The sequence below is a fragment of the Phaethon aethereus genome (assembly GCF_964289735.1).
Source record: "Phaethon aethereus genome assembly, chromosome: W".
NCBI lineage: Eukaryota > Metazoa > Chordata > Aves > Phaethontiformes > Phaethontidae > Phaethon > Phaethon aethereus.
In genome coordinates this window covers 4,138,147-4,160,485 of record NC_138581.1, presented here as the reverse complement: position 1 = coordinate 4,160,485, position 22,339 = coordinate 4,138,147, and the positions used below count along the sequence as shown (strand labels likewise).

General features: G+C 51.9%; 1 protein-coding gene across 2 annotated transcripts in view; it reads left to right on the top strand.

The window, feature by feature from the left end:
- Positions 1 to 13,759, top strand: part of LOC309415105 (CBP80/20-dependent translation initiation factor-like) — a 114,154-nt gene extending 100,395 nt beyond the window's left edge. For both annotated transcript variants that reach the window (XM_082012551.1, XM_082012550.1), the window contains exons 10-11: positions 10,953 to 11,006; positions 12,827 to 13,759. In XM_082012551.1, coding sequence (XP_081868677.1) covers positions 10,953 to 11,006; positions 12,827 to 13,042 — 270 coding nt within the window. In that variant the 3' untranslated portion in view covers positions 13,043 to 13,759. The remainder of the gene's footprint in view (positions 1 to 10,952; positions 11,007 to 12,826) is intronic.
- Positions 13,760 to 22,339: the final 8,580 nt, after the last annotated feature.

Below are 22,339 nucleotides of genomic sequence, written 5' to 3'. Positions count from 1 at the left end.
TTGCAGCCTGGCCATATTTCTTCTTTTCCATGGCCTTTGGCAGAGTCAGCAAAATGTAGAATATGGGTTAAGACCAGGGACCAGCAAATGTCAGCTGAGCCATCAGTGGGGCAGGAACACTCCAGAGCCCGGTGCCTGGTGCAACAAGTGCCCCATGGCTACTGAAGACGTAGAGATAATAACTCGTATTATTTGCCATCTGTTGTTCACTGATTATCACCACTTTTGCTTTTCTTAGCTCTTTCCTAAGCATGGTTGGAGCTGGCTGTTCTTCATCCAGCTCTGTGCTGCCCATGTCTGCTTGTGTGTCAGTGGGGTTGATGTGGACCAACCCAGCTTGCTGCCCTCCCTGCTTCATCGCCTGGTGCTGCTGGGGAGGAGAAGCATTAGGACTGGGTCCTGAGGGACCTGGCCCAGCTCTTGGTGACCATCACCCTGAGGTCTGCAGGGAAGGAAGGAACTTAGCCACGTTGGAGCCATGGTCATGCTCTACAGCAGGCAGGACAGATGAGTGGTGTTGGGAGGTTTGGCTCCTCTTGTGTCTCGATCTCATCCTCAGCGGATGTTGTTGGCACGCCAAACCAGGAGGTGCCTCTGGGCCTGGGAGCTGCCACCTTCCTGCCAACCCTCTGCCAGGAGGAGCCGCTTCCAGCCAAGGTGGTTGGTGTCGAGTGCTGCTTTGGATGCATTTGTTTATTTTTATGACGCCATTCAGCAGTCAGACGTGGCTTTACAGCCAGGTAACCTGAGCAGTTGCCTACGGCAGCAGAGCAAGGAGGTGGAAAAACTGGCTTGCGGGACCTAAAGCTCGAGAAGATGCCAGGTGGCGATGTCACTGTGGTCCCCTCAAGGCATCTTGCTGGTTGGAGTCCCACAGGGGCAAGCAACAATGGGTGGGCTTTGCCCCCTCTCACCCCCATAATAACCATATCCCACCCCTTACCCTTGTCCCCAAGATCTTCTGTGCAGGGCTTGTTTCTTATTGAATGTTTAAGGTTCCTCTTGACTCCTTCCTCCAGCCTCTGGATGGCAGCTCCTTGAGCACATAGAGTTGTCCCCGCAACTTGGTGTCATCTACAAACTTCACAAGAGCGTGCTCCTCACCTCCTCCAGGTCATGGATAAGGGTGCTAAACAGGACAAGTCCCAGGACAGACCCCTCAGTACTCCCCATCACTGGCCTCCAGGCAGAATTGGGTTGTAACCCAACAGCCACAACCCTGTGAGCCCAGCGATCCAACCAGTCTTTTTTACCCCTCTGGTTGTCCACCCACGATGTCCTAGCTTGGATACAAGGGTATTAGATTCCAGGAGTGACAGGGAGCAGCCTTGTTGCGGCACCATCCCACTCTCAGCACCCACGGGTACATCGGATGGGTCTGTTGGGGCAAGTTCAGAGTAAACTCTGGGAAGCAGCTCGTCACAGAGAGACTAATTAAACCGCAGAACTCCTTCGTGCAGGAGGCGGTGGCTGCAGGACCGATTCACAGAGGTCCCTCCAGCTTGAGGGAGTTATTGTTGGTACTCTGGGGGTATCACCCTGAGCATCACCACCCTTAAGGGAGATGTGGGCATTGACCTGACCCAAGACAGATGCTTTTATGGTCTTATTACCAACCCTGGAGCCTGAGGGCAGCGCCCAGGAGCGGTGAATCAGCCCCACAGAGGCCGTGGGGAGCAGACCCGGCCGGCTGGCAGCAGGCAGGACAGTTGCTCCTCTGCAGGAGCTGTCTCCTACCTCCAGTCTGGTTGGCAGAGACAGTCCCATTTCAGCATCGTTTAAAATCCTGGCACGCTCCCATCGCTTCCCTGCCTTGGTACACGCTGCTAACTGAAAGCCTCGGGGGGGTGGTGCAGGGAGGATAAATACTCCCTTTCTAATTGCCTTTCCCCCACGTCTGAGTCTGCGGTGCAGCGTGTAGACGGGTATCCACTCCCCTCCCTTCTCTTAGTGCCTGTTATCTCCTGGGGCCATGCTGTGTAATTTAGCAAAATATTCTAACACGGTAATTAACGTCTGAACTTCAAGAGGGCACTGCCTTTTCACTGTCTCCTTCAGAGGAAGAGAGAGGAAAACCTTCCCGGCTGCAGTCAGATGAGCAGGGAGGGTGATGCTGTTTGGAAAAGAAAATTGTATCTTTTAACATGGGGGGCTTTTTTGTTGGGTTTTTTTTTTAATCACTCTCCCTTTTTAAAAAGCATCAGCCTTTTGAGTTAAAAAAGGGTCTTTGACAGTATAATGAGATGCTAGGATTTTTAAAATTATGCTCCTAGTCAGAGAATGAGACGGAATTTTTCCTCTATCGAATGAGCAAAGGCACCAAGGGGGCCAGATCCTGACCCCGCGCCAGCTTTCCACCCAGGTGACTCCATAGGGCCAGATGTGACCGGAGGAAGTCAGTCAGTCCTCTATGAAGAAGGGGACTTACTTCCTCATAAAAGTCCCCTTCTAGTTCGCCCCATCTGGTTCTGCAAAAATCAGTGGTTTGGTCTCCAGTCTGGCGGGACTGGGACAAACTGGGAAGTGGTTTGTAGGGGTAGAGGATGGAGGAGGGATGAGGGATGCAGGCATGGGAGGGAAGGGATGCGAGAGAAAGAGGAGACTGGGGGTCAGGGACACGGGAAGGAAGGAGAAATGGGGAGAGCGAGCAAGTGGGGTGTATCGTGGGAATCCAGAAGAGGAGGTCTGAAGAGCTGGGAGAAAAATCTGGGATTTGGAGCGAGCGGGGTACACTGCTGTGTGGGGTGATGCGGACCTTCAGAGCCGTGGCAGGAGGTAGCGTGCGGGAGCGGGGGTCTGCAAAGGGACGGGCGCAGGTCTGTCTGCGGGAGCACGCTCCCGGCAGGGATGGATGTCCCCGTGCCTCTGCGGCCATCGTGCACTAAATAAAGAAATAGCCGTGGAAGAAGCTCCCGTGCAAGCAGAAGCTGTAGCTGCGCTGGCAAAAACCCTCCTGTGAATGCACCTTGTATGGGCAAAAAAAAAAATTCCCTTTCATCAGCATCATTTCAGTCAAAGGGCAGGGTTAAGGTGAAGGAGGCCGCGTGTTGTTTGGGAGTGAATGAGGACAGACCAAAATGAGGAGGGCTGCGCGATGCCTTTGAGCCCAGCTTAACTCTGTTGAGTATTTTATGTGCAGGAATATACATTCTTGGAAAGCTACGGGACTCGTTTAGTCCCAGCATTAAAACCGTAATGGCATATTTTAAATAGGGGAGGGGAAGTGCCACCCTTGTTTCTCTGGGACCCATGGAAGAAGGCAGAGGAAGCAATTAGGGCAGATAAAGAAATGAAGCTAGATACCATCTCACAGGATGGTCCCTCCTCCTCGCGTGGCTTTGTTTCTCTCCTTCGCCCTTCGTACCAGGCATTGTTAGTTCCCAAAAACCCTTTCAATGGGATGTAAACACAACTATTTGCGTCTGCCGCCATGCGCTCTCTCCCTCCGCAGAGCGTCCGGCGAGCCAGGGTGGAGCCCGTCGCAATCAAGCGCGATGGTCTTGCCGCTGTTTCTTTCCATGTTTTGTGTTTCCTCGGGACCCTTGGGATGAGATCACATCCTCCTCTCCCAGGGTTATTATGTCGTCAGCCGGGCAGGATGAAGCCGGCCGTCTGGGTGGCTCGGTCTCCCCGTGCGCGCAGACTGGGTGGCTCTGTCTGTCTCGCCCATCTTTGGGTCCTGAAGGTCCATCTCCAGCCAGGGGATGTGTAACCACCAGGCTACTGTTGGACTGCAGTGTCTGGCTCGATGAGTGACCAGATTTTCTTCATCACTGTCTCCAGTAATTGCCTCTTAATGGTTTCCATCTTCGCAGGAATCCCTTCTGCTGTTCCAGATCTGGGGAGAGAGAGTCAGGTTTCATGGTTTCCCTTGTCTACAGTGGAAAGGAGTAGGAGGAGTTTCCCACGACTGGGTACAGGGTTTTGTTCCTCTGGCCTTAATTCAATTCGCTGTTAAGTATCTCTGAGTTCCTCAGGAGCCTGACAAGGAGGATAACCAACATTTTGGTTTATTCAATGCAATAAACAAACTAATCATCTCGTCTTACCATCCTCCCTGGCAGTCCTGGTTGGGTAATAGGAGAACAGAAGTCTCCTCCTCAGCTGAGAGCATCACATCACTGTAAAAGGAGTAGGTGCCACCAAACAAACTCCTTCAAGTTGTCCAAAATACGTTTTGGAAAGTGCCTCCTATGGACACAGCTCTCAACGCAGCCATGCCGGCGTGAACAGCTCCAGCCCAGAGCTCCTTCCTGCCGTGCCACCTCCTCTGGGCAGCTGCCTGTGGGACCAGCCGTGACCCGTGCTGGTGGTCTCTTCCTGATGGAGCAGCGCGAGTTGCTGGCAGCATGTTCTCACCCAGGCTGACACCAGGCCACCCTGGTCAGGGAACTGGGAAGAGGCACCCCTCCATGAAATGCCTGGGCTGGTGGCACCTTGTGCATCTTCAGTGGGCTTGAAGACTTCACCAGATCCCCGGAGAGGCGTGAGCAGAAGGCCGTGCGGAGAGAAACACCATTGTTAGTGGGTGCAGCGTGACACAGCCTGCCTCTCCCAGCTCAGCTGGGTTTTTGGAGCCCAACAGATAATGTTTTGGAGCACGGCAGAGCCTGTGCCTCGTGCAGAGATCGGCACAGGCAGCTCCATAAAGGAAAGGTTTTCCCCAAAACTTTGTGTTTGGGCAACCTCAGCATCAAACAGATGAGCAGAGGAGATGCCACTTATGCCTGTGGACTTCTAAGGGGCTTCTGTTTCCACGTGCTCACTTGTTTCTTCTCAGAAAGGTCTCACCTGACTTCCCTAGCTCCCAGGGTATGCCCAGAGAGGGACTCAGTACCCCTTTAGGGAGGGTGGCACTGGCACAGCTTGTTGGTGGATGCAGAACCAGCCCAGCTGACCTTCTGATGCCCTGGGCCGAGGAGCTGATACTTCTAATGGGAGCAGATTGTAGGAATCCTGAAACTGGCCTTGCTGGTGGAGTGTTTTGTAATTACTCATCCCCCACACCCTCATTTGTACTTTGTATTTTCCCCAGTCTTGGCTGTTTTCACCACCCCGTGCCTTGTGACAGTATGAAAAGTGGAGTTGTAGCAACTGCTTGTAGCTCAGAGAAGTGCGTGACTCTGCCCATGCACAGCAGCCGAGCAGTCCCATGGATCTTATCTCTGGCATCTTCCTTAAAGACTTGCAACAGATAAAGGGCCACTGGAAAAGCAGAAAATTGCTATTGTTGTCTTTCTGTGGAGAGCCTGTGAAGCGCAGCAGAACCAGCTTGTGCTGCTGGGAGGACCCATCTATCAGACCATGGGGTTTCCAGGAGGTTTTTGGGGCAGGAGTTCCCCAACTGGTCCATTAGGCTACCAAGAGTGCGTGCAGAGCCGTGTCAGCAGGACGGCACACCCTGCGCCTTAACAGCGCTCCCGCTTGTAGGGGATGATCATAAAACCACGGAATGGTTTGGGTGGGAAGGGACCTTTCAAGGCCATCTAGTCCAGCCCCCCTGCAGTGAGCAGGGACATCTGCAACTAGAGCAGGTTGCTCAGAGCCCCGTCCAGCCTGACCTGGGATGTTTCCAGGGATGGGGCATCGACCACCTCTCGGGGTGACCTGGGCCAGGGTTTCACCACCCTCAGTGTGAAACATTTCTTCCTTAGATCTAGTCTGAATCTGCCCTCTTTTAGTTTAAAACAGTCACCCCTTGTCCTGTTGCCACAGGCCCTGCTAAAAAGTCTGTCCCCATCTTTCTTATAAGCCTCCTTGTAAGGGGGTGTCCGTGACAATCCTGACCACAGAGCTGGAACGGATCCATCTTATTGAGGACAAAGTCCACCATGGCCCTTCCCAAGGGCTCCTCTGGTTAAAAACAGGACTGGGAAGCACCATCTCTCCTGCACCCTTTCAAGTACAGTATGTTCATTCTGCTTCAGTTCCAAGTGGCACAAGTAGCTGGTTTTTTCCTTCTTCCTAATCGAAACGTGTCTCCGTTTTCACCCGTTGCCTCGTTTTACACCAGTGTGCTGGCTGCTACACCTGGATGATGCATTTGCAACACGTTGGTTCTTCTGCGGTCGTGGTCCACGCTCCCCAGGGGGAATACGAGCAGGCACCTCCTCGTGACCTACGCGTTAGATGAAAAGCATACCTGTGGGCAGGGACCGCAGAGCGGTGGCGAGGCTGGAGCCTCACGCCCGAGGCTTGTCTAGATGTCCTTGCGTGTTGCCATCTGGATGGGTGAACCTGAGATGCCCGTTGGAGAGCCGGGGCAAGCGGCATGTGGGCTGCGGGCAGTCCAGCTTTCACTTGGTCTCAAAGACTTCCCAACCTCTCCATGGCTCTGGGTGGAGAGCCCTATTTTCAAGCTTTCTGCACTTTCACACTGGAGTCATCACCAAAGCATCAGAAAACACTGCATGCTAAGAGGTAGTTTGTGACAAGCGTTGCTTATACGTCATTTTGCAAGCGATATCATACACAATAATTAGTACTGTGCCTTGCAGGAGAAATATCATTGCAGCTGGAAACGGTAATGTATGCGTTGGGCTGCTCCCACTCCATCTCCTGGGGAGAATTGCTGAAGAACACAGTTAAACCTGCACGGTTTGGTGATAAGGGACGGTGGGGCAGGTTCTCCAGTCCTGCTCGTGGCGTGGGCACCCCTGAGAATACCAAGTAAGCACTTTAGCTTCTCAGCAGGCCACATGATCTCAGAAAGCAGATAATAAACCCAAATATTCGTGGGTATGTGAATCCCATCAGCTTGGCTCTCTGGTTTGCTCTGCTGGTCTGCACCACATTCATGTGCACCCATCTCTGTTTGGGAGGACCAAGCTGGCTCTCTCTGTGATGAAGCACAGCTGCAGTTTTGGGACTTTTTGCCCCTTCACCTGCAGTTACATGCCCACCCCATGGGGCTCATGACGCTTACCTCTGCAAAGATGTAAAGAGCAGGTTTGGAGGGCGCAGAGGCCGGGGAGACTGGTCCCAGTAGCCTGCCACAGAAACCAGTTGCACTCAAGAGCCTCCCTGCGAGGCGCTGCAGCTCCTCCGGCACATGCAGCACTTCCAGCAGCAGCCCCTACAATTTATTTTGGGTTGCTCATGAAAATGTTTGGCACCCGGAGCTCACCCGCGCACGCTGACCTCGCAGAAGACCTTGCCCGGTGCTCCGTCTCTCAGCAGGACACAAAAATTTGGAAGAGGAGGAGCCCGATACCTTCCACCAGTCTGCAAAGCTGCTAGTCCAGCACCAGAAACAAAAGTGAGAAGCCTTTCGCAACCGAGGTTGGGTATTATATGACTGGCCGGGCAGATTCTGGCATGCAGCCTCCTCTCTTAGGAAATCAAGCAGACTCTTTGTCTGCTTTCCAGCAGGAACTGCTGCTTTCATTGCCCGATACGGGGGAAACCGGCTGGAGAGCAAAGGGAAGCTTTTCTCGCAGACAGCCCCAGCCTCCGGGCGATGATTACAGGTTAAACCGAGAAGCGTGTGAGTCTCGGCTCACCTGCCCTGTTGTCTGCCTCGCGCTCCTTTTTCAACTCCCTCGTCCACGTTCATCAGCCGGTTTGAACCGTGTGGGAACCTGGTGGAGAGGGATGGGATGGTGCCCATGGTGGCATTTGGGCAGAGGCACGCAGCAGGGAGGAGCGGTTATAAATAGATAGCTAAATAATAATTCCAGTGTGGGAGTGCTAATGTAATGGGTATAGCGTATTTAGGTTAAAATGTTTTAAGTAAATATGAATTAGATTGCAAACAATGAATGCGATTGGTTGAGTTCAGGTTTATGGTCACGCAAGCGCCGGTACTTCGGGGTTGTGATTTCCCTGGAGCACTCAAAGTCTTCGCACCATTTTTTCTTGCAGTGCCATCAGGGCTGACGCGGGGGTCAAAGAGCTTTGGGAAACGCTGTGTTCTTGCTGAAGCACCCACCCTGCTGCTTTGGGGTGCCTGGTGCTCGCGTGGGGCAGCTGTGGGTGGGGATGAAGCACCCTTTGAGAAATACATGGAAGATGTCACCGGTGGGTGAGGACGTCGATGGCGGGACCCCAGGCAGCACGGTCCTTGCAGTGCAACCCTTGCTGTCAGCCTTCAGCAGCAGTTCAGTGCCCATGCCAGGCTAGGGAGAGCAAATCGGGCTCCTTGATCTCCTCCTGTCCCAGCACGCAGGGGTCAGCAGCAGATAGCTGGTGCCTACACCCCAGGGAAGCTCCAGAGCCCCCCTCCAGCAGGCTAGAAACATAGTTATGATCAGGAACATGCAGAGGAACGGTGACATCTTTCTGATCCTCTTGGCTTTGGACTGTTTCACTGATGCAGGTGGCTGACAACCATCTGCGGGCATGGACTTGGACTCTGGTTCCCAGATGGCCAGCAGATCTGCCTGCTGGGCCCTGCTCTGCTGCGCAGGGCCATGCCTGGGTTTGGTGAGCAGATTGTGGGCCTCCCCAACCCACATATCACAGGCAGAGGTTGAACTGCGGCCCTTGGGACTGGTATCTCTTGGTGCTTCAGTGGAGCAGTGGAGCAGATGGTACCTGGATGGACGAGGTGGAGCACGTGGTGCCTTGATGGAGCAGTGGAGCACATGGTGCCTCAGTGGACAAGATGGAGCACATGCATTCTCCTTGTTCAGCCAAGTCACCTCAGATGAGGTCCAGGAGGGCAGCGTGGAGGTAGAAGGTGCCTGCCCAAGTCTGGGGGTAGGATGTAGTCTCTATTTTATCATAGGTAGGTAAGACTATTCCTCATTAGCCAAATATCCAAGCACTTGTCAGTGACATCTTCATCCTCACAACCACCTGTTGGGACACAAGCGTGTCCCAACTCTGTGGGTGGGCAGCTGGGGCAAGGAAAGCCCAAGTGAAGTTACAGCCTTTCCCTGACCACGTATCCCTGGCAGAGAGCAGGATCATCGAGGAGACCACGGCAGAGGAAGGGCTGGAATTGGGCCACCATAGGTCCTTCCTAATCAATCCTAACTCCACTTTTCTTGCTTTAATTTTCAGGCTATGCTCCTCACTAAAGAATAGCAAAAATAGGAAAGATGAGTATAATATTTAATTTGCATCCCTGCTTCATGCCTAAATACCCCAGAACTTAATTTCTGGACTACTGCCTGTTTATATTTGTCCCTAATGGATTTTTTTTTTTCTTGTTGTTAGGTTTAAAATGATCTCAAGGGTTTTTTTGCAGCGAATCTGTGAACTGTTTGTGAGAATTTATCTCAGAGCATGCGGCTTGGGCTTAACTAACATTTTCCAAACAACTCAGCAGAAAGATAAACTGGGGGGGGCTGTTGCATGTCTTCAAAACTCTGGCTGAACCTTTGGCTAGTGCGAGATAAAAACCGATGGACCGCATGCTCATCAAGATGTTGTAAACATCGTCTTCAGAGCAAACAAACTGCTGTCTGCTGAAAACAGAAGAGGGTGAAGACAAAACTTTGAGACCAATGATAATTCCTTGAATTACCTCTTTTTTTCCTATTTTCCAGCAGTGGAGCCAGTAAACAAATAGGCATTTATTTGTTAAGGAAAGGAAACATGAAAAAATGAGAGTGGGAAGGAGAGATGATAAGGCTGAGAATCAGAATTGTGATTTTAACTAAAGGATGTGACTTTGCAGCACATTTAGTTACGCTGAGCATTTTTTATATGGGCAGTTTTAAATAGTCCAACCACTTTTCCAAAGTTTGCCTTTCCCTGATGCATTTCAGATACTAATGAAGCCAGTTTTCCCAATTTTTCTCCTTTTTCTCAGTGTTTAGTGCATGCACCCAGCTCCCCACTGCACACAGGGATTAGCCAGGGCCAGCAGGGCTTGTTCAACCCAAGGTGGAGTGAAAGTGGCCGTAGCTTCAAGTGTTGCCAGCACTTGTAATTTTATCAGCCACCTCGTGGTACGCTGTTTTTCATAGCGCTCCAGCTCGCTTTGTTGACTGATTGAGAATCTCAGTATTTTATCTACTTGAAAAACAACTAGAACAACTGCGCTTTCTCTTGTGGTTTTAGCAAAATACTTTGAAATGGCATCTTTGTGCGCGTGACAAAGTCACAAAGATGAAAACAAAGAAAAACGGATATTTTTGATCTGGTTTCGAGGGGCCTTGCTCATGGTTTCAAGGTTTGTGGGGTGGGACGTGCTGAGCTCCTACGCTTTGCCATTGCCGGGTAAAGCCGTTGACCCTCGCTGCATGCCCTGAGCCTGAACCAAGAAGAGCATCTTCCTTCGCCATCCCATGCCGTGCACAGCGACGTTTTGGATCTCTCTCGAAAGTGGCTCGTGCTTACGAGCTCGTGTTTGTAACGCAAAGTCCGTGGAAGGCAGAGGGGGGTTGGCATTGGTGCACCTAAAACACCATAGTTTCGCTGCAACCCATTGCGCTTGCACCGCTATATAATCAGTCTAGAAGGAGACGTATTAATTACAGTGTATTGGATGTAACGCTTTCCCATCAGGTAATTTTGTGGCTGTTAGAAGTGTCCCCACAGGGACGGAGAGGTTGGGTGGTGGGTGGCTGCAGAGCCCTTCCCTTCCAAACAGCCGCTCCCAGGGCTGTGCTGCTCGGTTGTTGTCGCCTGATGATGGTATTTAGTCGCTGTGTGTGTGAAACGAGTGCGTTTTCTCATTGCCTGCCGTGGCATAAAAAAAAGCAATGTAACCTAAATAAAATTTATTTTGAAAGTTGTTAATCCAAGTTCTCTATATTCTGCTCTGCTTGCTCGCTCTCAGCAGCGGATACGCTGGTGATACCCTTCACCCTGCATTTTGTCACTGTTTATCTTAATTTTTTGTGTTGATAATCTCTTTCCTCCCCTATTTCTGATTTTCTGTGCTTTCCTCCTGGAAGTGGCAAAAGCCAAGCTGGACGGAGCGATGGAAGGAAGGTCGTAAGGGAGGAGGAGGAGGGGGTCGTGCATTTCTCACCGCCTCTCTCTTCTCTCTTTTGCAGTTGTTGCAATCTCAGGATGTGAAGGAAGACGCTGTGCTTTGCTGCTCCATGGAGGTAGGGAAGCACCTGCACCACCCGCCCCCGTCCTCATTGCTTTGGCCCTTCTGTCCTTGGCTATGCATGTCTCAGGCAGCTACTAGATGTTTCCAGACACAAAGAGCCGTGTTGTCTCTTTGCATTATAGAATCATGGAATCATAGAACGGTTTGGGTGGGAAGGGACCTTTCAAGGGCATCCAGTCCAACCCCCTGCAGTGAGCAGGGACATCTGCAACCAGAGCAGGGTGCTCAGAGCCCCGTCCAGCCTGACCTGGGATGTTTCCAGGGATGGGGCATCCACCACCTCTCGGGGCAACCTGGGCCAGGAGTTCCAGGGTTTCACCACCCTCAGTGTGAAAAATTTCTTCCTTAAATCTAGTCTGAATCTGCCCTCTCTTCGTTTAAAACCATCACCCCTTGTCCTGTTGCAACAGGCCCTGCTAAAAAGCCTGTCCCCATCTTTCTCCTCAGCCCCTCTCAGCCCTGGCAGCTGCAGGAAGGTCTCCCCGGAGCCTTCTCTGCTCCAGGCTGAACCCCCCCAGCTCTCCCAGCCTGTCCTCCCAGCAGAGGGGTTCCAGCCCTCGGAGCGTTGCTGGGGCCTCCTCTGGCCCCGCTCCAGCAGGTCCATGTCTCTCCTGTGCCGAGGGCTCCAGAGCTGGACGCAGCCCTGCAGGGGGGTCTCCCCAGAGCGGAGGAGATAAAAGACATCACCGTGAGACAAGAGATGACCCTCGAGTCTCTTATCACTGGACTTTTGATGCATGCGAATGGATGCAAAAAGTTTGGTAGCTGGGGTTCCATCACAAAATTCTATTATCCTGGTTCCTTCAAATCTCACCTTGCATTTATTTTTTAAGCACAAACACACCTGTATTGGAGCAAAAGCTGCCCCGTGGCTCGCATGGCGGGAGGTTTGCTGTGCTCAGCAGCAGCTTTGCTGAGAAATGCTGGTACAAATATGTCAGAGTTTTATTAGTTTCACGTTTGGGAAGCGATTGGCCTGTGGGGATGGATGCTTTCCTCGCAGAGAGCACTTGAAATTGCAGCCTGAATGGTTGAAACTCAGCAAAGCGACAGGCAACCGAGGAGGAGTATTTGAATTTTTAAGGTTAGGACTTTGGGGAGCTCTGCGTTCAAGCCCCACAAGTCTTCCGTGATGGTGGACTCGTTGCTCTCCGCTCCAAGCTTGGACCTTCTCCTCTGTGGGACCATCTGGGGCTTATACTGCTCCACGGAGGCTCTCCGAGGAGTAATTGTTTTAAAAAACCCTTGGCTGTCCTTAGCGAAGCGGCACGACGGGTATAAATGCAGATCTCGGCAGGGAGGATTTGTTATGCATACAGGAGGGCTCTGCTTATTCCGATTAATGACTGGGAGTCGCTGGCAGCTGTGAATCAGCGAGTAAATGAAGGGCCAGGTAGAAGGCAGGAATACCACATCACAGCCTGCACTTTGTTTTGACAATAGCAGGATTTTTAGGTGGGATTCATTTTCTTTTTTTTTTTTTTTTTTTTTCAAAAGCAATCCAGCCTTGCCTCCTTTGAAGTCAGTGGGAGCCGAACCGTTCGCTCCTCCAGCAGCCCGGCGCGGATGCTTTTGAAAACCTCGCCCTTCACGGTCGGCTCTTGGAGCTTGCTGCCGGGTGGTTTTGGTTTTCAAAAGCCACAACGCCCTTAACCTTGCCTGCCCGCCCCGCCGCATCGAGCAGGGGAGGGGTGGAGGGTGTCTACGAAAGCCAGCACAGTTTTTTAATATCACAGAATCGTAGAATATCTCAAGTTGGAAGGGACCCCTAAGGATCAGTATGCCATGGTTGACCTCCTCTTCTCCCGACAGCTGCAGAGCACCGGCCGGCTGCTGGAGGAGCAGCTGCCCGAGATGATGACGGAGCTGTTGGCGATAGCACGCGACAAGATGCTGTGTCCCTCCGAGTCCATGCTGACGCGGTCCCTGCTGCTGGAGGTCATCGAGCTGCACGCCAACAACTGGAACCCCCTGACGCCCACCATCACGCAGTACTACAACAAGACCATCCAGAAACTGACGGCTTGAGGGGCAGGGCAAGGTGGGGTGGGAAGGGACGAGAAGAAGACATGCACCTTGACGGGATCCGGCGAGAGCTTTTCCCATTTAAATCCCCCAGCAGACCAAACCCCAGCATGCTCGAGAATACGTTCGTGGGGTGGGGAGGGAGAAGCATGTTTCTTTTTCAGCCGCATCGCCAAGTGCCACCCCTCTTCCTCGCCGTGGTTTTGTTTTAGGGGTTTCTTTTTCTGAACTCATTGCTCAAGCGGCAGCAACGCATCCCGCCGGGTTATTGTTTAGCTTTCGAAAGAAGACGGAGAATTTGGAAAAAAAAAAAAAAAAGAAAGAAAGAAAGAAAAAAAAAAATCGAATCCGCGTGGGGGCTAGTATTGTTTTCACGCCGTCCTCCTGCCTTGCCCCGGCCAACTGGCAGGAGACAGCAGGCAGCAGATGTCTCGGGAGGACAAAGCCAGACACACACTACACCAGACGCTCATAATTGATGGCTTTTGTCGAGCGGGGCTTGCGTTAGGTTTTTCCCCCTCCTCTTGTCTTCGACTCTCTGTGTGTGTCCCCCCCCACTCGCCACCCCTTCGAAAGCGGATCGGAGAGTGGGACGACTTTCTTATTTGCACTGGGTTTTCTTTTTCTCGAGCGTTTGTATTTTCTTCTTATTTTATTGTATCATTGAACGGACAATTGCGAGCAGCTCGGAGACGGGGAAAGCAACGCCTTCCCGCGAGCTGACTAGTGGTTTACGTGAAGATGCTGAAGCAGAAGGAGTATTTTAAAGGAGTCCAAAAGCCACTGCAGAAGTAACGTAGCCACCGTCGTCTTGCCAGTAACCTCCTCGATGGATTGAGAAATGTGTCCTCTGAGCTGGGAGCTCTAAGAAACAGGGGATTCTGCGGCTCTTGCTGTTCAAGTCACCGTTAGCCCTCAGCCACTAATAACCCATTTATTTTTTTTGTAATAATTTTCTTTTGTTTCCATTGAAGGAGTGCTTTATTGTAATTACTGTCATGGTTGTAATTATACATTTAAATCCAGGCCTGTTATAGTCAGGCCTAATAATGTACAGGGCAAGGGAGAAATGAAGGTTTGACATTCTTCTTTGGAGACCGGTAAAGAGAAGACAAGCGAGGTATGGCAAAAAGGAGGCAAACAGAAGAGGCAAAAATAGGAAAAGCCAAAAACAGAGGTTTTGAGCTTGGCATCTTACCAGCTGAATTGGCTATCCAGTGTTTCTAGGTGCGCAGTGTACAGGAGCGGCTCTCTCCCACGGTCGGTGTACGTGGCACCGTGTCCTCGAGGGATGGGTGACGTGTTTGGAGGGAGAGTGTTTGCTCCGGGATCCCCGCGTTGCTCCAGGATCCCCAGGTTGCTCCGTGCTGGAGCATCCCAAGGGAGAGGGCGGCTGTGGGGGGTGATGGCGAGATGCCGCCTGGGCGAGGAGATGCCCGGAGCGGGAGGAGGCTGGTACGGAGGGACGCACCACGCCGTTGCATCGCTCCCCGCATCATGAACAAGACTTGGTGGTCTCCTTATTTGCTTGTCTAGTGATGCTTTTACCTACTAAATCACTTCTGGTGCTTATTGTGGTGAAGCCTAATGGTGCGAGCTGCCCCGTCCTGTCGGCGCAGTGGAAGAAGGGCCAAGGAAGGCACGATGCCGGCAGCCCATCCCTTTTTCTTCCCATTATTCAATGTTCTTTCCTTTCCCGGTGATAAGAAGATGATGCCATGGCGCCGGCACGCACGGACCCCGGACCAGGCAGGCTGGGTCTGAGCTCAGCAGCTGAAACCCATTTTTCCAAGCAAAACACTGATATTCTGGTGGCTTGTAGAGAAGAGAGATTTCACCTCAACCTCTTTGGGTGTGCAGTATGTTCTCGGGTGCCTTATGAATGTGTTGGTCTGTCCGCGATGGGGAGGAAGGTTTTGCTGCAAAATTTAAAAGGCAGAAATTTTCAGCAGAAAATGCATTGCAGGAGATTTGAGTCCTCATGCTGCGGTTTAATATTATTTGAATTTTCATCTGGTTGTCTGCTGATGCGGTGTCTAATCCGCATATGGAGCAAGAGGAGCGAGCTGGAAACGGGAGCTTCAGTTCTCAACGCAGAAGGCAGGAAAGTGATTGCTGGGTGCGCTGGACTTGTCTGGAAAAATTAATTTCTGCTTGGTGGATTTGAGCCGGGGAGCTTCGCGCGGAGACGGCGCCTTGCCTTGGGTCAGCTTCGTTAGTAGCAATAGGGTTTGATAGTATTAATGAGCAGCTGAACTTGATTAAGGCGGCAAAGCCCATCAGTATTATAAGGCTCAGGGTTGCGCCCGTTGCTCTTGGATTTGCCTGCTCCCGGATTTTTCGGGGAGCGGAGGAAAAGGGGATTTAACACCCATCGCAGCACACCCAGGCACAGCATCAGTCTTCTGGGAGAAACCTGAAAACCAGTTTTGTCTTGTTTGTCTTTTTTTAATGAGCAGGAAAGTCCTGTACGGGGGCACAGCCTGATGGGTCACGGTGCCAGAGATCGAGACCACCGCTCCGGACCCTGCAGCTTCTCTTTTCCCCTTCCACCAGAATTTGCTCTGGGCTTATAGTGAAAGAAGAAAAAACGAAAAGACAAACTCAAGAGAACTGGAAATTTTGCTTCTAAAAACCTGAATTTTCACCCATCAGGAGGCATTCAGAGGCGAAGTGTAAAGTCACGTGGCCGTATTTCTGCTTAAGCATTTCCCTAACCCTACCAGCCGTAAGGGTTTATTCAGTTTTGCCATCGGGGTGCAGTCCTGCGAGCCCCACCGACCGGGCTTGGCCCATGACCTTCCCCTCCGGGGATTCTCCCACTGAAGAACATTCACGTGAAATCCGTCATTTTTTAATGTCTTGCCATTTATCTCCGCTATTGACGTACGTTCATCCAGCCATTAACCGCTTTGGTCCGTCAGTCGCTCTGTTGATACGTGAAAATCAAAACGTTGACCAAAAATGGGTTTTTTTCCCCAAAATTACGTGCTGCCAGTGATAGCTTTCTGAAGTCCATCAGTAGGAATCCGGCGGGCACATGGCATCGTTAACCGTGGTACCGTGTTGGGAAAAGGAGGTACCACGAGGTCATTTGATGGGGAGCAGCGCTGGGAAGTTTTTGGGGTTCCTGGTGCGAGCACCTGGGGATGGCGTCACGTATTTTCTTCTTCTCTTTTTTTTTTTTTGTGTCTTTCTTTAGAAACGGTCGCCAAAGAGTGTAATTCTACAACAATTTTTGAAGGTGCGAAGCCGCCGGCTACGTCTCCCCGAATTAGCCAGACTCGCTCTTCGCTGCTCAGTAAAAGTATCCGTGTGGGGTTTTGGTACGTTTTCCCCATGCGGCTACATCAGAAAAGGGGAAAATAACCTCCTCGGGCCAAATACGTGTGGGGCCAAACCTCGGTATAAAGACGTAAAGGCGAGCGTCTGAAGCATCTGCAGAGGAGCGATGCTCTGCACTGCTGCCGTGCCGGTCCCCTCGGACTCCCCGGTGTCTAATTCACCTCATTCCCGGTGAAATTATTTCCAAACTGAAGAGTTTTTGCTACCTGCAAAGTGACTTGCTCGGTTTCCCCATGAGGGATTTCACCCCTGTTTGGAGAAGTCTTACATATATGGATGTGAAACAAAAGTGGGGGAAAAAAGGGAAAAGTAAGTGATTTGCTTCGTTCCCCTCTTCCCCCGAAGGAGATTAATTAGTATCTATTCTTGGCATGATTGATGGCTTTGAAGGAAAACTTGTCAGAATAACTTGTGATTTATTTTCATGCTTATTTTTATAACATCCCTCACTTGGAAGTCTCTCAAAATCTTAAATACGATTTTTCTTTTTTAATTTCCCCACTGGGTATTTTATGGCTTTACACTAATTTTGCTCTTTTTGGTGTTAGCTGTTAGCCAGTCCCGGTGACACTTTCAGTATTTTTTCAGGAGAAATGACACTAAGGGTTGCAAAGTCCGCCGTCGATAGCCAAGGTTGCTGCGGTGTCCTGCAGAACGCGGAGTTGAACGCTAGCGATTCTTTTTTTTTTTTTTTAATGTATTTATTTGCATTTGAAAAAGCGACACTTTTAATTTAATCATATTTGTTAAACTAAGCGCTTTAAAATAAAAAATTGAAAAAAAAAGGAAAAAAAAAGGAAAAAGGTTTTGGGGAGAATAAAGACTAGATATTCATACTAGAGAAAACACAAACTCATCGTTTTCAGCGTTTCAGAGACTGTTAAAACAAGGGAGCTAATAACTCTTTGTGGCAACTCAGTCTTTGTTTATAGAACATCCAGACCCACTGTATGCTATAAAACGCATCATCTGAGTAATAAATGTTTAAAGCTTGACGTTTCCCCATCTCTCTGTGGGTACGCGCTGTCACCGGTGCTGCTCTGGGAGAGCCCTCCCTTCTGTGCGGGGTGGAAGAAAAGGAAGACGCGGGGGGGAAGCCCCCCACGGTGGGGGCTTGGCGATGTAGCAAAGGGGCCGATCCCGCCCTCCGCGGGGACAGCTCAGCCCGCGCTCCCGGCGCCGCGCGGGATCCCGCGCGGTGCCGCGGTCCCTCGCCCCGTCACGTCTGAGGGGGTGAGGACGCAGCCCGTGGGAGCGGTGGTGGATCGGGCCCCTCTCCCGGCTCTGCCGCCGCAGCCGCCCGCTGCCCCGCTCCGGTGACGCGAAGTCTGACGGGCCGGGCGTTAAACGCGTCGAACGCCAACGGCCTTCCCTCCGGCAGGGCTGGGAGAAGCAGCGCGGAGGCCGAAGCGAGCCCGGGGCCATGCAACGCGCGTGGAGGTGGTCGCTCCCGTCAGACCTCCGCCGCCTCCCGGCATCGTTTTCCCGAAGCAGGAACTTCTGACGGGAAAGCTGGGCTAATGAAGCCCAAACGCTTTGTTTAAATGTTATTGCCACAGCAACGTAACATAATGCTTTCTTTGGTGAAAAACTCGGACGCTTTAGGACGGAATGGAACGTTGAAATCTCGGCGTTTCTCTCAAGAGGGGCTCTGTGTTTTTTCCCCGTTACCTCTGTGGCACGACTACGACTGGTGGGACGTGGTTAGCCGGCTTTGATCCGGCGCGGGATGAGGCACCGGCTTAGCGTCCGATCCGCCAAGGCCCTTTGCCGCGCCGCTCACGCCCTCGAAGGCTGCGGCCCCGAGGGGAGCGATGCCTTGGCCAAACCTCCCTCAGAGGGCTCCATCTCGGTGGCCTCTCCTGGGACCATCCATCCCCAAGACCCTGCGCCCGTGGTCAGCGGCGAGGATAGCCAGAGCGACTCGCCGAGAATTACAGGCGGTGTCTGCGTCCCTGGAAATGTTTAAATCATTACATTATAGCCCAAGGATGGGATATATTTTGCAGAAATCTGGCTCTGGGAGCTAATTCTGCGAAGTCCTGAGGCGTGGGATGGACGTAAAGCTGGGCTCAGCAGTCGCGTTTAGGTTGCCACATAAGTCTCGGGCTTTATAATTAGTGACCACAGCGTAGGATCCAAAAGGAAGAGGCCGTATGGTCTGGTGCGTTGCGGTTTTACTATCGCCGTTCTTGTTGCACCCAAAGCATTAACCATTTAGGCTCCGCATCGCAGACACGGCAGCCATGCTATTACGACGGTATTACTTGATTTGTGGTTCGACTCAATGATCTTGAGGGTCTTTTCCAACCTGAACGATTCTACGCGTTGTGTGAAGTGACAAAGCCAGGACATACCACTGTTACCCATGTTGCCACCAGCACGAGCATTTAAAAACTCCCCTCATTATTCAGTATTCGAGGTGGAGCTGCTGGAAGAGGAGAACATCCCGGCTATTTGCAGGTTTGCCGTGTTTTAGGAAAGCCAAGCAAACTTACCCTGATTCACAGGGTGTCTTTATTTGCTGCCGTCTGGGGTTTTGGCAGCGGTGAGGAACTCGCAGAAATATTCCTGCGTCCTGAAAGCTTCAGATCTGCAGCAATGCCCATCCATCCGCTCCAAAATCTCGTGTTTACTGCAGGTTATTTTCTCATTTAATGCATTTTGGTGGTCACAGGGACCCAAGGACCGCCCCTGCTCCCAGCCCAACCCCAGTGTTGATAAGCTCTTTCCAAAGCCAGTATGGATGCTCACAAGCTGGGATTTGGTGGAACAAGCCAAACTCTGTCGCTGGCACCCCCATAACAGGTCTGGCTGTAGGTCAGGGTGGTTCACGGGGAGGTTTAGGGATGGGTCCTGGCAAGGGGTAGCTTTGGAAGAGAAATTTGGATCATTTCATCCCTCAGTTACTAGCAGTGATTTGTCTCACTCGCGGCAAAACTCTCTCCCACCCAGCTGATGCAGCAACAGAAATTCTTGGAAGGACCCAGCAGTAGAAATACCACGACAAAACCAGTTCCTACTGGGTGAGCTTTTCAGCAGCAGACAGCACCGACCAGGTTGTTGTTTTCCCCTGTGCTATCGTCTAAATAACCCAAATTTAGATAAATAACCCAAGCCTGGTGATTGTCCGGAAAGGGACTAAACAGGGGGTTTATATATTTTTCTGATTTATGGCCCCATGCAAACATCCAGGACCAACCCCACCATCCATCGCAAGACATTTTGGGGAGGCACTGGGCAATCTGCCCTCCACCACGGGAGGTTTTATGAGCAGGTTGGACCAGCTCCCCCAGGAAGGGTGCCGGTGCTGTCCCGTCACGTCACGAGTAACGCTGCCCCATAGGTTCTGTCATCTACCTGTGTCGCTACAAAAAAGATCAGGTGTGGGGCCACCGTTGTCCCCTGGGCAGGGGACCCAGCCTGGGTGTGCCGCGCGGGGGAACCGCAGCAGAAACGGCCTTTCGGGGGCAAACAAAACACCAAGGGGTTGTGAAAGTGGAAGCGAGCGTCATGGATCGACTTGGTTGCATTAAGGACTTGGGACATTCTCCACCACCTGACCCTGGCTACGTCTAATTTACCAGCATGGATTTTGCTTACGGTGGCTGAGACTTCGACTGCAGGCAGAAGGGTGGGAAAAGTGAGCAGAAGGCTTCACAGCACTGGGACGGACCCACTCTGGCTCCTGGAGGTTCATCCCCTCCAGCAGCCTTGCAGGACTATCCTCTTCACCAACCATGTCCTCTCCAAACCCTGCTGGGAAATCGGGGACCACAGCTGGGACTTGGCCCTCCCAAAAACTCCCAGATCCTATAGAAATGGCCTCAAGTTGTGCCAGGGAGGTTCAGACTGGATATTAGGAAATATTTCTTTACTGAGAGCCTGGTCAGACATTGGCACAGGCTGCCCAGGCAGGCGGTGGAGTCACCAGCCCTGGAGGTGTTCAAAATACGTGTGGACGTGGCCCTTCGGGAAATGGTTTAGTGGGCATGGTGGTGTTGGGTTGATGGTTGGACTTGGTGATCTTAGAGGTCTTTTCCAACCTTAATGATTCAGTGATTCTGTGACACCTCCAGGCATTTCTCCTCATCCATCAGCCCCATGAACAGAGCGGCCACACCACATCTCCCAGTAGTTGATGCCACCAGCACGCTGGGGCGAGAAGAGCGCCCTTCAAGCTTCAGAGATCAATTTTGAAATGACGTTTTTTGATATTTTTAACTCTTGAGCTCCGAAAGAGCTCCAATTCGCCCCTCAGAGCAAGTCTGGAAGAGGCCAGGTTCGGTAAATCAGCGGCTACGCGGCACGAGGGTGGGAGGGAAAACTGCGTCAGGAGATGGGTTACCAAAAACCTGTCTGGTGGTAATTACACATGTCGTCTGATGAAAAACTGGTTTGAGGGCAAACGCTGTAAAATATTGCTCTGGGGAGAGAAAGACGACAAAGGTTGTGAAACCCAGTTCGCGGGTTGTTTTACAGCGAAGGTAACTTTCATCCCTAGGGCTGTATTTTACAGCTCGTGCGAGAAGTCAAACCCCAGTTCGCAGGTCTGCTCTGCTCTTCTTTTAAAGCACAAAAATGTGGCGTATTTGTTAGAAACTGAGGTTTTGTGCTGATTCCCTGAAGATAAATGCCGTCTTATTTTTTTGGGGCGATGAAGCATTTGGGAGAGGGATTGTATTGCATGGCGGGGCTTGAGGTGGTTTTTACAATCGTTGCATGGACACGTTCTCCCATATATATGCTTTATATAAAACTGCATTTCTGTTGGTTCTGTCAGCTCTGAAAAGCAGTGCGGAGGGGGCTCACTGCTCCCCCGAGGGGGGCTGAGCCCAAATAACCCAGCTCTGCTGCTTAGGTTCTGTTTTTCAGCCCAGTTTACGCAATTTTTGCCCCATTTGCTCTCTGTCCTGTAACTTAAATTTCCCTTCGCTCCCTCTGTGTTTGCAGACGGGGCTCCTTCCCCTTCCCAGCTCCATGCTGTCACATCTGGCCACCTCGGCTCCCTGTCCGCAGCCGAGGATGTCTCTTCCTCGGGGGTGACGAGTTGTCCTTGTGCCAGTCCCCATCTACACTCACCTTTTTGGGGGCAGGTGACCATCCCTGGTCCCTGCAGTTCCCATTTAAATCCTTCACGCCTTGCACAAGGGGTTTCTCCCTTTTTAACACCTGCTGCTGCTGCAAACACTTTGCCGGGGGTGTGCTTGGCTTTGCATCCCAAAATCCCACCAGCAATTGCCACCACCCATGCGCATCCATGTCCCCCGTGGAAACGCTGTGAGACTCGTACCACAGAATCACAGAATCATTAAGGCTGGAAAAGACCTCTAAGATCACCAAGTCCAACCATCAACCCAACACCACCATGCCCACTAAACCATGTCCCAGAGTGCCACGTCCACACGTTTTTTGAACACTCCCAGTGGTGGTGACTCCACCACCTCCCTGGGCAGCCTGTTCCAATGCCTGGCCACTCTCTCCGTAAAGAAAATTTTCCTAATATCCCGCCGCTCCTCCCGCCCCTCCATGCACAACCCATTGCCTCCCAGTTCCTCCCCTAATTACCCTCTCCTCCGCTTCACCTAATTGCCCCCGTGGCGCTGGATCCAAGCGTCAGTCCAAAGGGAAGCAATGAAAAAAACCCCAACCCTCCAGAGGACCCCTGAGCAAAGGCAAGTCCAAGTCCAAGTCCAACAGCCGTCGTCATGTGGAGACCTGGCCCAGCCCAGGGTGATGGGACAACCAGCCCCATGGGACGGTGATGCACCGTGGTCACCTCCAGGAGATGCTCCCGTGGGGTGGGAGGACGTGGCAGCTGGTGGGCAGGGGGTTTGGGGACACCCAGGGGGGCTGGCGGAGGGGCGAGGGCCAAGGCTGGCTCACGCCCACGGTGGCGCGCCGGAGCCTATTTTCTGGTGGGAACCATCGGGATAAAATTAGAATGAGGTTGAA